This window comes from Diaporthe amygdali, assembly GCF_026229845.1.
Source record: "Diaporthe amygdali strain CAA958 chromosome Unknown NODE_2_length_3802984_cov_64_841326, whole genome shotgun sequence".
Classification (NCBI taxonomy): domain Eukaryota; kingdom Fungi; phylum Ascomycota; class Sordariomycetes; order Diaporthales; family Diaporthaceae; genus Diaporthe; species Diaporthe amygdali.
The window spans coordinates 1,730,654-1,746,262 of NW_026517022.1; the positions used below are offsets into that span (position 1 = coordinate 1,730,654).

The window sequence follows — 15,609 nt, forward strand, 5'->3', positions numbered from 1 at the left end:
CATGCGCTGGGAGCCAGTGCCATATGCTGTGCATGGGTAAATCAAAGCTGACTACTCCCTTTATATCAGCAGGGGGAAGCAATAAAGCGCGACCATCTCGGATTGAGGTGCCGGCAGAGAAGAGAAGAGAAAGAGATAAAGAGAGCAGAGAGCAGAGAGTCACACACACAATAGGAGGAGGAGATACTGCTTATCGGGAGGTCTGGGCTGGAATGTGTGGGCTCTGTCCGGCCATTTATTCACTCATCAGCAGACAGTGTCTAATGTCGAGATTTCGCAACGAGAAGATGTCCACCCAGTAGTTTTTCTTTTCCCGAGCCAGCCTCTTGTCTTGTCTCGACTGGACGCCGACCGACTCCTGCGCACGCACGCACACACGCACGCCAGCCCGCCTGCTCACTCCACCCACTCACTCCTTCTCTCTCAATCTCATTCCCAAAACATCAACCTTCCTCTCTCCCATTTTTGACAACGTGACCTCCGCGCAGCCACATCAACAATCCGGCTGTTGGGCTTGCCTTTGTCGCTCGTCCGCCATCGCCATCACCATCATCATCACCACTCCATCATTCCACACGACAGAAGCTGCAAGTGAGGTACAGTAATTGTCGGGAGAGAAACAACCATCTTGCACCGCGCTGCACTGCACTTCGCAGCACATAGTCGTCTGTTTTCCCCACTGCTCTTCAGCGAAATCATCAGCCAGTCATCAATTTTGTTCTACAGAAAGTGGTCGTTTCAGCCCACAGCACAGCTGAGCACAGCTGGTCTTAGTCATCTATTCTGGTCGGTCTGTCAGGTCGGTCTGTCAGTCTGTCTGATCTGCAGCGGTTGGGCTGTTGTTGCGCGGCGGATACAAAAGGCCTTTCTCATGTGGACTTTGTCGCGCGCTAGGATCCCGGCCACACCTTCTTAATTATCCGCGTCCATTGCTGGCTTCCCTCCTGTTTGGACCTCACCTCACCTCAACCCGCCTCCCCTCCCTCACTCTCCACCGTACAACATCAAGCGACGCGTCAATTCCATCAACCCGCCCGCGTCGGCTTGCATCTGCTCATTTGATCCACCTCCCGTCGCGTCTCTCAACGCATCGGGATGGCCGGCCTCCTCACTGAGACTGCTCAGGCTGAGCTGCCTCGTGCTGAGCTGCTTCCTCTCCCTACGCCCGAGCCTGCACTTGTTCCTGACAGCGTTGAGCTCCCTGCCCTTCCCTCCGAGTCGAGCTTCCAATTCTCCGGCTTCCCGACCGATGCATCTTCCAACAACGCGTCCTTCACGTCCACGCCCCCAACCACCGTTGCTGACGCTGCCAGCGTCGCCTCTGACACTTCCAAGCACGAAATAACAGCCACTCTCCCAGCTCTCGACCCACCTGCAGCACTCACGCCCGCCACCGGCTCTGCAGAGCCTTCAGAGCCTACAGAGCATATTGAACAGACTGTCCAAGTTGCCACCGACGAACTGCCCGAGACAGGCCAACAAACCCCCAAGGCGTCCACTCCAGCTCCCGACGATGAAACTCCCACCCCAAGACGCGCTCGACTCGGGCGCGTGAGTTCACAGGCCCCCGTCTACAACTTGGCCAAGCTTGCAGGCACCCACATCCACGGCAAGAGACGCGCCAATGGCGATTCCGTCAGGGAAAAGCGCAGGAGAACTATATCGGGCGACACACTGGTTGGTAACAACGATGCAAGCATCAATCCTAGTCTCGACAGCATCGTTCAACGCGGCGTCGACGCGCTGGACATGAATTGGTCTCTGTCTGCGCCCAACTCGCCTTCAATAGCGCATAGCGCGACCGTACACAACGACGCGAAGACCAAGTCTGCTGCAAACAACAAGAAGTACAAGGCAAAGACAGCCCCCACGACGCGGATCTCTACGCGTGCTTCTGGTGCGGCTGCCGCCGAGTCAATCATCACAAAGGCTGCTTCAGTGGGCAAGCGGGGACGAAAGATGTTCGAGAATGCGCGCATACCACGCGAGCTCAGAAGACTCCAGGACACGAACGAGTTCATTGGAGTTGAGGCCAAGCCTGTGCTTCACACTATCTGGAGCAATGGCAAGTATGTCGACCCCAACGAGTTGGACGAAGCCGGCGAGCCCGTTCAAAAGAAGGTCAAAAGGGGACGCGCAGCGACGCAACCTGAGCCCGAGACCGAAACCGAGACGTCCAAGGAAGAGACTCCTACAATTGCGCCCAAGCAGAAACGCGTCAAGAAGTGGTTGGATAAGGGTCTGTATGCAGGCCAACCAGCCCCCTTGGACTATACCAAAGGCATGAGTACTGCTGAGAAGAAGAAGCTTGCGCAACTCCCGGAACTTGCGCCCACCGGGAAAGTCAACAAGACATTTCCCTTGCCCATGTTTGCTGGCTTGAGACTTCTCATCAACGGTCGAGATTTCAAGTTGCCATTTGATGTTTGCAACCCACTGCCACCTGGTCAACCCAAACCGGATGAGTGGCGCAAGATGACCAAGAGTAAGACTACCCATCCATTCTTGTCTGGAATGCGCACTGACTGTCCCTTCCAGATCGATTCGTCGGAGACGCTGGAACATACTGGCGGAAGACGGACCACTTCAAGGACTACCAGTCAAAATGTATCTGCAAGCCTGATGATGGATGCACTGAAGACTGTCAGAATCGCATTATGTTGTACGAGTGCGACGACACGAACTGTAATGCTGGCAAGGAATACTGCCACAACCGCGCTTTTCAGAATCTGACTGCACGCACCAAGAAGGGCGGGCGATACCGAGTTGGTGTTGAGGTTGTGAAGACCTCTGATCGTGGCTACGGTGTGAGAAGCAACCGCTGTTTTGAGCCCAATCAGATTATCATGGAGTATACTGGGGAGATCATCACACAGGCTGAGTGTGAAAACCGGATGAACGAAAAGTACAAGGACAATGAGGTAAGCTGAGAGTCAGTCGCACTGCTCACAGACCAAAGGCTGACATCTGATTCAAGTGTTACTACCTCATGGCTTTCGATCAGAACATGATTATTGATGCAACGACTGGCAGCATTGCTCGATTTGTAAATCACTCATGTGCACCGAATTGTCGTATGGAGAAGTGGATCGTGGGTGGTCAGCCACGTATGGCGCTCTTCGCAGGCGAAAAACCTATCATGACTGGGGACGAGCTGACGTACGACTACAACTTTGATCCTTTCTCGGCAAAGAATGTACAGAAGTGCCTCTGTGGCAGCGCCAACTGCCGTGGAGTTTTGGGACCCAAGGCTCCCACGATTGCTCGCGGCGAGACTCAGGTCAAGGCTGTCAAAGGCAGCATCAAGGATACTGTCAAAGCCGCGACCAAGGCCGGCAAACGCAAGCTTATGGCACTCCTCGAAGGTGAGGAAGACACGGGCACGTCCAACAAGAAGCGCAAGGTGATCAAGGCCACGGGCGTCAAGCGTTCCTTGAGCGCAAAGGCCGCCGCGGCAGTCAAGAAAACCGCCAACAGCATCTCGGTCAATGCGAAGGCGGCTCTCTCCAGCTCAGCAGCACAAAAGACGCCGGTTAAGACAGTTTCGGTCCGCAAATCTACGCTCGTCAAGGCGGCCAGGACGTACAACAAGAATGGGAAGGAGTTGCTGCTTGCTGCGAGCCTGACCTCGAGTTCTGCCACAGTTGTAGCGAAACCAGCGGCTGGGAAGTCAGCTGGTCCTGGCCGCAAGAGGGCTGTAAAGGGCTCAGCGCTCAAGGGCTCAGTGGCCAAAGCAAAGGGCGGTATCAAGGGCAACATCACCAGCGCTGCTGGCAAGGGTAGTTTCAAGAGCACTATCAAGAGCGCCAAGCACACGATCAACAAGTCTACCGGCAGGAAGACCGCCACTACGAAGACTACCAAGACAGTCAAGACGGTCAAGACCAAGCAAATCGCCAAGAAGAGCATCCTAGAAGATGCCGAGGAGGGCAAAGCGACGAAGAAGTACGCGAAGACGGACCGTGCACCCACCGCTGAGGCCGGGTCCATCAGCGTCAAGGGCCCAAGGAAGGCGCTCGAGCTGTCCCGCACGCAGAATAAGATCCGCGTTGTGACAGACCCAGAGTAGATCTGACATGGCTCAAGTGGGGGAAAGGAAAGTCTGTGCAATGGATGGTGAGCACAGTTTCGCAGGATGTGCACCTGTTTATCAGTGGAAACGTTTCAAGTCTTAAGCTTTGTCTGCTCCTCTGCCAGAGCGACGAGATGAAGATGGGGAGGCGGAGAGACAACCAAGGGCTTGAAGGAGCTCATGTAACAGTATATGGGATATCATCTATGTCAAAGGTGAAAGGGGGAGGGATCAGCATGGCAGTGGCACAACGTTATTTTACAAACATATTTTGCTTGCTATGCTGAGGATGAGACCTGCCAGGCAGGATGGAAGGAAGGAAGGGTTACTGTCTTCAACCTCAGGGCTCTTACGCGCAATATGGGCCCTCCTCGGCCCCCTCCCTTTCTCGACGGGCCGCTACCCGTGATGGTGGGGTTCTTTTCTGCAAGCAGGTACAAGAAGAAATGAATAATAAGACGGTTTAGCTTCATTCCCTCGCCCCAGGGGCACATCACTCTCACAGACACACACCAGACACCGGTGGGCACACACGAGGCTTGAGGCTCTGCGATTTACCCCTTTGCCTCTTTTCCCTCTCCCTTCCCAGTACCTGACAGGCCTGCTATACGAGAGCCTTGCTACCGAGCCCTTGGGAAGGGTGCGCCCGGGGCGCAGCGCAGTGCTTGGCTGCCGTAGGACTTTCTGGTGAATATGGGTGCTGGGGTTGCATGAGGCCTTCTACACATACAGTTTTGAGGCTCTAGAGGGCTGTGCACATTTTGTTTATGTGTGTGTAAGTGAGATTTCTGGGCGTGCCCCCCTGCGACGAAACGTGCCTTGCAGGTAGGTCTTTTTGCGCCCAACCACAGAGCAATGCAGTTTGGTTCCTCCCGCCGGGCTGACATAATCCTCTCCCAAAAGGACTGGCTGTTTTGGGCAGGTCGGGATGGATGCAGGTGCATGAGTGGGAGGGTTGATGTACCCCATCTGGCAAACCGAGTCTCGGTGCAACACACACAATAACACCCCCAGAGCCTGGTGAGTAAGTGAGTTGGAGAACTCCCTTTTCGCTCTGTGCAACGTCGCGGGCTGGGTGGGTGTGGGGAGCTGATTTGTTGGCTTACGCGATGAGTGTATGCACAACGATATGAGACCCCTCTTTTATGCAAAGGGGGGTTTTACCGGATACCTATGCGATTGGATAACGTATATTGCCCAACCCCACGAGAGAAGTTGTGAAGCACCGCCCTCGGCCGTTTGTATCGTTGCGTCGATTCTGGAACGGTGTGTTGAGAGGCGCGTTCATCTGTACCTTGGCATGGTGAAGATAGGCAGACCTGGGCGTGCCAGGCTGGGACGGTTGGTTGGTTCACGCCGCTTTGAACCTCCAGGCAGTCCCGAGTGGTCTTGCAATTAGCTGACGACTTCACCTCACAACACTGCTAGTAAGACCGCGCGTCTGGTGTGCTTGTAGCTGCCTGGTGTAAATAATTATTCACGACTGGAATTGTGTGTCTTGGGTACAGAGTGAAATGCAAAAACGGGCGGCGGAGAGACATAGAGATCGAAACGCCCCTGATCCACAGAACGAAAGCATTCACGATTGTGTCCGTTATTGCGGGCGGATAATGGTGATGAAAGTGACATTTGCTCCTAAACTCCATGTGTATATGTATGCGGATGCGAAATCAATGCCGTGTCCGCAGATCCTCGCGGCCTGTGGCCAAACAGGCAACCCTTCTAGACTAATCCCCGCCATTGATGAAATTGCGCAATGATATTTCCTCCGCACTGGACAAAAGAAATTCGGATCGGATCTTGCGATCATATGCGTTCTTTGAAAGCTCTTTGTGTCCGTCTAATAAACTCCAGGAAATAACTCCAACGCTCGCTTCGTATTTCAAAGCCGTGACAATCCTGAGGTAGAGTGGTGGTGATGATTGACACGGAATAAGTTCCATGTATCATTTTGTCGTCGTCGATAGGGCTCGGGGCCAAGTATGGCTATGGTGTTGGATATCTTCATAGGCGGAGAGGAGTGGGTTGGTGAGAGAAGCGAGGGACGAAGAGCTGTGTTCGTACTCTCCGCCGCTGGTCGATATTCGTTTTATTGATGAGCCCAACAGGAATGAAGTGCTCATGAAATGAGACTAAGTCGGTGGCTTGAGCAAGGGTAGGGTGGCGTCAGGCCAGAGATTAATGTCTTCTGCTCGTATGGATGCGCCAACCGGACAAAACTCTCATCTGAGACAGGTTGTCAGCATGGTCCTGGCATTGAAGATATGATAATACTGTGTATCGTACCAATTGAGGTCTAGAAGCCTTATCCGCGTCCGCGAACCTTGTGCGCTTCGACGCGGCAGTTGCCACATCGAACAACACCACAGGCCATACATTGTGGGGTCGTGTTGACATTCATACCCCCGTGACCGCAGTAGCAGCAGCTCCAGATGTAGACAGTCGTGCTCTTGCCCATACTGAGTAGATCACGATGAAGTTTGGTTACTGGGAAAGGTGCTAGTGGATTGATTGGGTGTTTGCAGGGCTGTAGGGATTGCTAGAAGCGAGGAAAGGCACAAGATTGCAGTAGTGACGATGGAATAACAAGAGAAGACGTGATAGCAGTGGCGAGATGCATTGGGAATCTTATACTCAAATTATGGCCTGGAACGAAGGGAGAACAAGGCGAACAAAACCGCGTATTTCCACTTCACAGCCATCGCAGCCAGGCATAACCAGAAACGTGAGGCGACCAGGTTGCGACGTGAACGACATAGCCAACATTGACCGACCGCAGCACTCGCTGAGGTGCATCGCAGGAGATGAGCCTTTGCCCTAGGCAGATGTGATTCAGAGCTGCAACAAGACTCAGAACAAGTGCCTAACCCCTGGTCCCGTCAGTGGGAATCGTCACGCGTTCGAGGACCTGCCGAGAAGGGCCCTCCACTCAGAGGTCGAGGAGACTGTAGTCGAGCAGTTCTCCTACCCATCCGCCTCGCTGCGCATTGAACAGTCATCCCCGTCCCACGGCCAGGGGCCCATATAGCCCAGCCGATTGGCGCATTAGGGGACCGCCTGTGATGACAGGCAGAGAGGGCAGCAGGAAACCTGATGAAGCAAATTGGCCTTGCTGCAGAATTCGGTGACAGGATAAGGCAGCCACGGGGTGCCAGACGGTTGGTAACGCGTGCGATTCGGTCTGGAGGTGGCTTAGCCAATTTCAAACCCAACGGCAATGCCCGTAGACTGGAGAGAGAGAAAAAGAGAGTAGAGAAATTACGGGGAAGGGTTCGCCATGACGTTGCGGGCACTTCCGGAGCCCTAGGTCGCAATCACATGAGTGGTGAGTGTCCATTGAGGACATGAGAGGGGGAGAGAGAGATCGAGGTATCCCGGCGAATGCGAGTCACACGGTATAATTCCATGTTCGCTATGCCCAGGTCCGTGACGTCGATGCGGGTGGTTCTGGTCCGTGAATTGGGCGATGGGCAAGGAGGGAGGCAGGAAAGGGACGTGGAGGGAGAGTCTGGCCGCTACTCGCTGCTCAGTGCTGCTCAGTGGTCGGGCGACCCCCAGTAGATGCATGCGGCTCAAAATCCTTCGCCTATGTGGTAAACCAGCCTGCCCCGGTATGTGCACGTCGCCACTCCGCGTTGGGCGGGGCAGCCAGCAAGCGCGGGATGCTCCACTTAGCTAAGACAGCAAGGCAACAACGTGGGAACGCCCGAGTTTCTGCCACGGAGCTGGACCTCTGCAGCCTTAAGCGGTCCTCGACACAGCCATTCTCGCGCCGCCCTAGTGCTCTAGACAATAAAGCTTTGTTTCTGCTCTTGGTCATGAGCACTCTGACTGGACTGGGCAAAGGAAGCCAATGTCCAGTCAATCCCCCGACGGGGTCCCAACCCTGTGGTTTTGGCCTCGCCGGTGCGTCGAGACGTGCAGCCTGCAGGGCGACTTTGCGCATAACCTCCAATGAGCAGGCCATCCCCTCGATGCATAGTTCGGTCCCTTGTTGAGTCATCGAGTGCCGTAAGGGGTGTCGTGATCTCAAGAGCCGCCGCAGAGCCGCATACACGGCTTAGAGTCGGCACTCTCCTGCTCCCAGCCGCTCTCATTTCCTCGTCCAGCGTGTTGGATATTGGTCCCGTCTGCCTGGAGACTAGTGCCGAGGTGACCCACAAGGCTGATTTTCAAACCCTCCAGGCCGGCCAGGGCACTCTGCGATGCCGTGTACCCTCACCCTTCCTCTCGGAGTCATCGATGACCCGCGTCTGCAGAGCCGCATGTGGCTTTCCTCTCAGTTGAGCCGCATCGTCTGCCTGCGTCCCGGCACCCTCCCTCTTTCCTTCCTTCATCTGTCGTCGACGAGATGTGTGTGTGGTGCTTCGGTCTCATTCGCTGGTGATATGCCCGTGTCCGTCAATCGAGAAGTGTAGAGCGAGGGTTCGAGTGTCGAAGGCTATGAAGCGGTAGGCTGTGTCTGTGCCACGACTTTGCGGCTCCATGAGGCTCTTGGAGGCTCTTCGACGTCCAGGGGCCCAGACGGGTGCCCCTTCCTTCTCCTATGGACTAGACGACGACAAGCCCAGTCCAGACTGCTAGCATAGCAAGCTTCTTTGGCTTCCCTTCTTTGTCTGACCTGAAACTGGAACGGCCCATCGACACCGTCCTTAGGGCCCATTCGAATGCCGTCAAGGGTTCAAAGGAAGCCGTTCCGTGGTATTTCTTGCGTTCGTTGCGGTGTGCCAAGTATTCGTAGCAGGCAGTCCTCGTCTGATGTTGGCAGCTGCTCCGATGTCCCCTGAGGCTGTACATGTGTCGTTCCAGGTGTCCGTAGGTAATGCAGATCCACCGTCGAGTAGGTTCAACGCTCGCCCATATCACTTCGTATTAGTCCGTGAGCGTGAAGAGTCGTCGTAAACAAAGTCCTCTGAGTCCAGCCTCCCCTGAAAACCTTATCATTCCCACATGGCATCGGATTGGAAGGCCAATGAGACAAGGGCAACGGCTTTAAGAGAGGGCTCTGCTGAAACTTCTGCGGAGCTCTTGACCCCTGCCTGTAGTGTCCCTCTTCTGCATTGCCCCGTATCCGCTTAAACATGAACAACCAAATGGAACATAAAACAATAAAGAAGGAGTAAAAGAAGAAAAAAGAAAAAAGAAAATCATCCGACCATAACATGACAGACCGACAGAAATGCGAATATGTAATCATGCAGACAATTCAGGCTTCTGACACTTTTGTGGTCTGATTTGCGGCTCACTCGGCTCTCTCGCAAGATGTGAACAGTAAGGGATATAGTACTCACAAACACATGGACAGTGTTCAACGTTTTTGTAAACACGATAACCTTCGGCGTCTTCGAACTAGATATACCAGGAAGCGGAGGAACACTTGAGCTCGATGAAATTCATGGCGGAATCCTCGTGGGGAGTCGGATGTCTCACTTGAGTGCGCCAAGGAAGAGAGCGAAGTCAGCGCCAGAAATGCGGGCGACGTGCCATTTTATATCCATGAGCAGAAATAGTTGAGGCTGAAAAATGCCTTAGGTGTTAAGTAGTATCGGCGATGGGTGAGGTATGCCTTCACGAAGAGGATGCACACCACTCCCACACCACTCCCACACAATTCGGGCAAAATGTCGCTTGACATACTTGAAGTTCTCCTCAAGGCTCCCACCCTTGATGGATAATTCATGCCGTTGTCATGATCTGCACGAGAGACCGCAGCCTGCTGTCTAGACATCAAGCAGCCCAACCATCACATGTTGGGGCTAGACAGCTTGCAGACTCGGCAGGGTATAACTCAGAGCCTCTTGTCCATCGTAAGTACCTATCTTGAGCGGAGATCTGTACTTCGATGTCGTGCTCACAACTTGGCGCAATCATGAGGCGATGCGTCCAAGTATCAGCATGAATCGGCAGATTTGTAAGTGGTACAGCAGAATCACCGGTGTGAATCTTTGTGCTCGTTCACTATGGTGAACTTGGCCCGTGAAAGGTCAGAACAAGATTGATTCGATGTGAGTGATCAATAGTGACGGCGGTTATGGGGCGCTGTAGAAAGTGATTCATGCACTCTCACACTCAGGGGCAAAATCTTGGGCCTCAAGACCATGCTTTCAGGTCGACACTGGTGTTCACACAGTCGCAGAGCCGCAAAAGAACTTATACATCTTTTCTCCGCGAGGAAACCACCTTTGTTCGGACCAATGAGGTTGTTCCTGGCGCCTGACGTAGTCATGGTAGCCTATTTGACGGTTCGATTAGTAGTGGATCAGGGGTCGCCACCAGAGCATTCGTGGTTGGTAGCACCAAGCGCGTTGCGTTGACGCCACAAATGAGCAAGTGACTGACTAGACGGCGACTTTAGTTTCTTTATGGTTCTGATAATTTTCAGAGGGGTTGGCATGGGGTGATGCTGCGCTCTAAAGGGGAGGCTGAGCCGTTTACTAGCGACTCTAATTCGTAACTCTGATGGGAGTGGCAAGAGAGCACTGGATGCCCAGGCAATGACCCCGTGGCAGGGACCAGACAGGAAGGTATGATTGGGCGACAGGGACAGCAGAAAATGAAGCTGATCTAACATGGAAGCTGTGTCCAATTCGTATTTTAACGGCGAGATGAGATTAATCTGTCAGACCGGAACAAGCGACGATCCAAGCTCCAGCGGCCCCGACAGACCCGACAGCAAGCAAATGAGGCCAAAGAGAAGGGAGTAAAGAGTCGAAAGGCAGAAATCCCACGCTGATAGATGGTGAACATGGACACTCGTTTCCTTTTCTCTTTTTTTGTTCCTTCTCACGTGGGATGGCGGACTTTACAGCCGGGACGACTCCTGAGACAACACGCTCCCTGGTCACGGCCTCGGTCTCGCCCTTGACGCATTAGGGACTCGGTACCAACAGATCGGTCAGCTCGACGACTCGAAGCGATCCCACACGCTCTTTTATTCACAGTCCTCCGTCGCCACAAGATCCTATGCCAGGCAGCAGGTCCTGTTGGCCTCTGGCGTTGAGTTGGATTGGTTCTGCGCTGGGAGAGTCCATTCGCGATTGGTCCTCAGCAGGAGCTATCTAGGCTCTTCGGGAAGAGAACTGGAAATCCCGGTTACAGTACTCCGGGCCTTAATTTAGCTTCTCGGTAAGCGCAGGGATCTCCAATGCATGTCAGTGGCAGCAGTGCACGGACGGCTAGGACGGCCAGGACTGCCCTGAGGATCTGTCGCGGCGCTCTCCATACGTCACTCGTCCTATTATTATTTCCCGACCACCCGCAATTTGGCAGCGCTGAGGCTCAACGACACCTCCTGTCTACCGCGACGGTAGCGCGTCGTGGCCCTACTATGGCCTCGTCCTCGCCCAAGCTGTTTCCCCCCTCGGAGGCCAGGAGTCACAATGCCGCCCACCGATGGACAACCCGTATAATACCCGTCTTTCTGCTCGGCGCCATAGGCTTCGCCTGCTGGGCCCTCACCAAACCTATATGCAGTGAGTGCGCTTGTGTGCCGCGCACGGCACAACCAAACCCTCCATCGAAACGAGACATCTGAGAGCGCTGACATGAGGCATCGATCCCACAGTTGACTTCTTCATCGCTCGAAACCACGTCGGCAGCGCAATCGTCCTGCTCGTTCTTCACTACATCTTCCTAATATTAATGCTTGCATGCTACGCCCGTACATTATACACTGTTGCATATAATCCGGGGGTCGTGCCCCTCGAACCAAAACTGAGCCTCGAGTCCTTCTACACAAGGGATTTCTACACCTGTCGGAGCGATGGCCTGCCCATATGGTGCTCGGACTGTCAGAACTGGAAGCCTGACCGTGCCCACCACTCTGGCGATATCCAGCGATGCGTCAAAAAGATGGATCACTACTGCCCTTGGGCAGGGGGTATGATTGGAGAGACAGGTAAGCGCTTGTGGATTTCCGATGCAGGAGGATTCTTGGTTGTCTTTGTGTTCAGGGTTGTTCACTGGGTCGACATGGAGCAGAGGGTCGCAGTGCATTGATTTGGAGTTGATACAAGAATCAAATGCCCCATGTCTATCCTATAAAAATGGACAACACCCCTCATCTGGCTCCAGAAATTCCCATGACTAAACATCTGGCTAATTCTTTTTTACAGCCTTCAAATTCTTTGTACAATTCGTCACATACACAGCTTGCTATTGTGCAATTTGTTTATCTGCTGGAGCACATGTCACCAGAACACTCGCGAATGAAGGCGCGGCTGTTATGCCTGAAGCAATCGTCTTGATCGTCCTTGCTGCCTTCTTTGGCTTGTTCTCGTTCACCATGGCGTCCATGTCACACGGCTTTGCTCTAATCAACGTCACGAACATCGAAAACTTAAGCCGGACGACGAAGGTTCATCAGCTCGCGATCCGGATCCCGCTCGACCAGAGTCCGAATTCTGAAAATAGCTCCGCGCCGAATGATTATGAGACTATCACTTTCCCCCTGGCAAATCCCAACTTTGACGGGAACCAGTACGTGTATGAGAACCAGAACGGTGCCAATGGTGCCCCCCGACGTGCTCCGGAGCACAAGTTTGCTATCGTTAAGACCGAGAGGGGCGAGAACCCGTGGGATACGGGTAGCTACTATGAGAATTGGAAGTCTGTGATGGGGGACAGAGGCCTCTTCGACTGGCTGCTACCTCTGCGGCTTTCTCCTTGTTGTCATTATAACGGCGAATACCCCGTGGGCCCTGTGGTGGATAGACTGCGTGAAGGTTTGAAGAAATGATACAAACCGAAAAGCGAGAGCTGTCCCGTGTTCTTCCTAGTGAGTGATTTGATGTGCTCTTGAGCTCAACGTTTCTAGAGTTTTTTGCGGTGTTCCTGTGACCATTCACCACGCTGGCTCTCGTTGATACAAATATGCACAAGTGCATGTGGACGCTCGCGCCGAAGTTGACACCGCGGAAGTGGAATGCGGAAAAGCGTGGACTGCGACAGGAATTACAATGGAACTGCCGACTGACTAAGACGGCTGTGTGGGGTGGGGACACAGCAGGAAGAAAACATTTTAACAGATCAGCACTTTCCAATGCCGATACTGCAAGTATTACTATGTCGGCTCCATATACGCGGCTGCCAGGGCTTGATGAGCACGACGCAGGTCTCTTTGGATTGCCCCAGAATCACACTGGCCTAGATTGGTCTCAAGCGAACGAAGCACTGGCAAGGGCTACGGGTTATCTTAGAGAACGCATCGGGGCTGTTCAGGTTCTCAGGTAGCAGCAGAAGCTCGAAGTCCAGCAGAATTACGACAAGCACGATGCGGAAATGCTGCGTTGCGAACTTGCGACGTACCACCTCAGTGTCAATCTCACCGCATAGTGGGAAGGAGCAGCGACCCGGGACACTCACCCAAAACATGCCCTTGTCCCAGAACATGTCCGGCTACCACAATCTTTGAGCGAAGCGATTCTATCTTTAAGCCCAGCCTTGGCAGGGCCTTCGCGTCGAACGTCCCATCGTCCCTCAGCCACCGCTCAGAGTGGAAATCGTCCATGTCCTGCTGCCACAGGGCGCCGTACGCCCTCTTCTCCGTGCTGGTCGCGCTCCAGGCGCCATCCGGCACGTCAAAGGGCTTGTGCGCGACGTACGTGCAGCACACGAGGGTCGTGTCTTTTGGCACGCGGTGGCCCAGCAGCTGCGCGTCGCAAGCGGCCTCGCGGACGACCTCTGGGATGGCGTTGCTCTTGCGTACCAGCTCTTCGATAGAGGCGTCGAGGTAGGGGATGTTGGCGGCTAGGATCGCCTCGACGGCCGGGGTCTACGGGATGGACGGGAAGTGCGCTCGCAGTGAGTCGCGCAGCTTGGCTTGCTCGATTGCGGCGTTGATGAGGAGCTTGACTGTCCAGGACAGGAGGGACGCGGTTGTTTCGTGGCCCTGTCGCGTAGAGATTAGAATTTTTGTTCGTGGACGGGAGACTTCGTGGTACAGTCGAGTGTCCGGGAAATACTAACGGATACCGAGAGCAGGAACAGCTCATCAAACATACCGTCCATTCTCGACCGGTCGATATCAGTTGGGGCACCTTTCCAAAACGGCGCAATGCTTAATCCAAGGCGAACACATCTCGAACCTTAGCGACGCCCTCGACATCCTTCGCGTCGCCGAGGCCAGCGAAGCGCGCCTTCGATAGCACAAGAAGCTCATTCATTAGCCGACGTTTGGTGGCCCAGTGCCGCCTTCACGTCGGCGCCAGTGACCAAAGAAAATGCAGAGTTCCCCGAATTGGCGGAATCAAAGTCGCAGGGATCAGGTCTGCGAAATACGTCCCAGCCTTGAACTCCTCGCGCAGAGGCGCCACGGCCATCTCAGCAGGCTCGTCCCTCGACGCGGGCTGCTCAATAGCGTGTTCCCACTCCAGGACAGCTTCGCGCTCGCTGTTGACACGGTTGACGTCCGAGCCCAGAAGCACCTTCTAGATGACATCGTACGTGGAAGTTTTAAAGTCGTTCTGGACCCAGAACGGCCTGCCGTCCGCGACACGGGCCCTCACCCGCCAAAGCTCGACCAGCTCCGCCGCGGCGCGGTGCACGATGGGCGCGGCCTAGTCGCGCAGGAAGCTGACGCTGATGATGTCGCTCCACAGCCCGACCTGAGCCCTCCACTCCGGGCCCTTGGGCCCGGCACCAGCGGCTTGAAGGGGAGTACTAGGGCCGGCGACTTGTCGAACTCGCGCAGCCGGTTCTGCAGCACGTCGTCGATCTCGCCGTGTCGCTGATGTACACCGTCGGCCTCCAGAACAGCATGAAGAACAGCTGGATCACGGGGCTCTCCAGCCGGCCGAACTGCGCCAGAGTCATCCCGGCCGGGTCGCGGTGGCGCTGCGCCTTAGCTGTGAGCTCGCGCATGTCGCCGAAGAGCCGGCGCGTCGAGTGGGGGTTGTACGGGATGCCATTGTATGGGCGGCGATGGGTAGCACGATGGTAGGGGAAGGCCAGTAGTGTCAAGATAGGAAGTGCGACCGCTACGGCTGTGTTGAGGACTGCCATGATGTATATTCATGTTAAGGGGAGGAGGCTGTTGGTGCTGCTACCGTGAGTGTTATCCTGCGCCAGGATGTTCTCCATGTTTCACGGTGGGAGACTGCTGCTGCATATTTACAGGCGGTGTTTGCTTGCAGGAGGTAGAAAGCCCTTTGTTTCTGAACATGTGACAGAAGTGTTCCTCCAAAGTCTTGTGGCATCATCTAGAGCATGATGGGAAGCTTAGCATTGTGTCTTGTATTGTTCACGCTCTCTACCCGCGATGCGGCTGAAGCGGCAAGCAACCACCAGGAAGGATGTACACAACTGAAAGCGCGAGCGGTCGAATCATGTGGCTACTTCTGACTTGATAGTCCGACGCGTCCAAAGAGGTCCCAGCAAATGTGTGGCATGTAAGTATTTGTGGGACTGTGACACATTAGGTGGCGTTAGAATAACGCTTTCACATGTGTGTCACACATTTATATAGAGTTCCCACCTCATACAACGCCTCATAATTCCGCTTGAAGTTCTGCGATCATTTGTATTTTGCAGGAGGGAGG

At 54.4% G+C, this 15,609-nt stretch overlaps 3 protein-coding genes across 3 annotated transcripts; 2 read left to right on the plus strand and 1 right to left on the minus strand.

Moving 5' to 3' along the window:
- Positions 1-1,095: 1,095 nt before the first annotated feature.
- J7T55_011871 (histone-lysine n-methyltransferase) lies at positions 1,096-4,069 on the plus strand (the record flags this gene model as incomplete). Its single annotated transcript, XM_053136700.1, has 3 exons — positions 1,096-2,485; positions 2,539-2,921; positions 2,978-4,069. 3 exons carry the CDS (start codon positions 1,096-1,098, stop codon positions 4,067-4,069), a joined length of 2,865 nt encoding a protein of 954 aa, XP_052999676.1.
- A 7,330-nt stretch (positions 4,070-11,399) lies between these two features.
- On the plus strand, positions 11,400-12,809 carry J7T55_011872 (DHHC zinc finger protein; the record flags this gene model as incomplete). Its single annotated transcript, XM_053136701.1, has 4 exons — positions 11,400-11,544; positions 11,637-11,969; positions 12,187-12,231; positions 12,286-12,809. The coding sequence occupies 4 exons, from the start codon at positions 11,400-11,402 to the stop codon at positions 12,807-12,809; spliced, it is 1,047 nt and encodes a 348-aa protein (XP_052999677.1).
- Positions 12,810-13,216: 407 nt separating this feature from the next.
- On the minus strand, positions 13,217-15,151 carry J7T55_011873 (Cytochrome P450 3A16; the record flags this gene model as incomplete). The annotated part of the gene is made up of 7 exons (XM_053136702.1): positions 13,217-13,366; positions 13,473-13,844; positions 14,158-14,263; positions 14,351-14,499; positions 14,578-14,628; positions 14,810-15,054; positions 15,118-15,151. The coding sequence occupies 7 exons, from the start codon at positions 15,149-15,151 to the stop codon at positions 13,217-13,219; spliced, it is 1,107 nt and encodes a 368-aa protein (XP_052999678.1).
- Between the last annotated feature and the right edge of the window lie 458 nt (positions 15,152-15,609).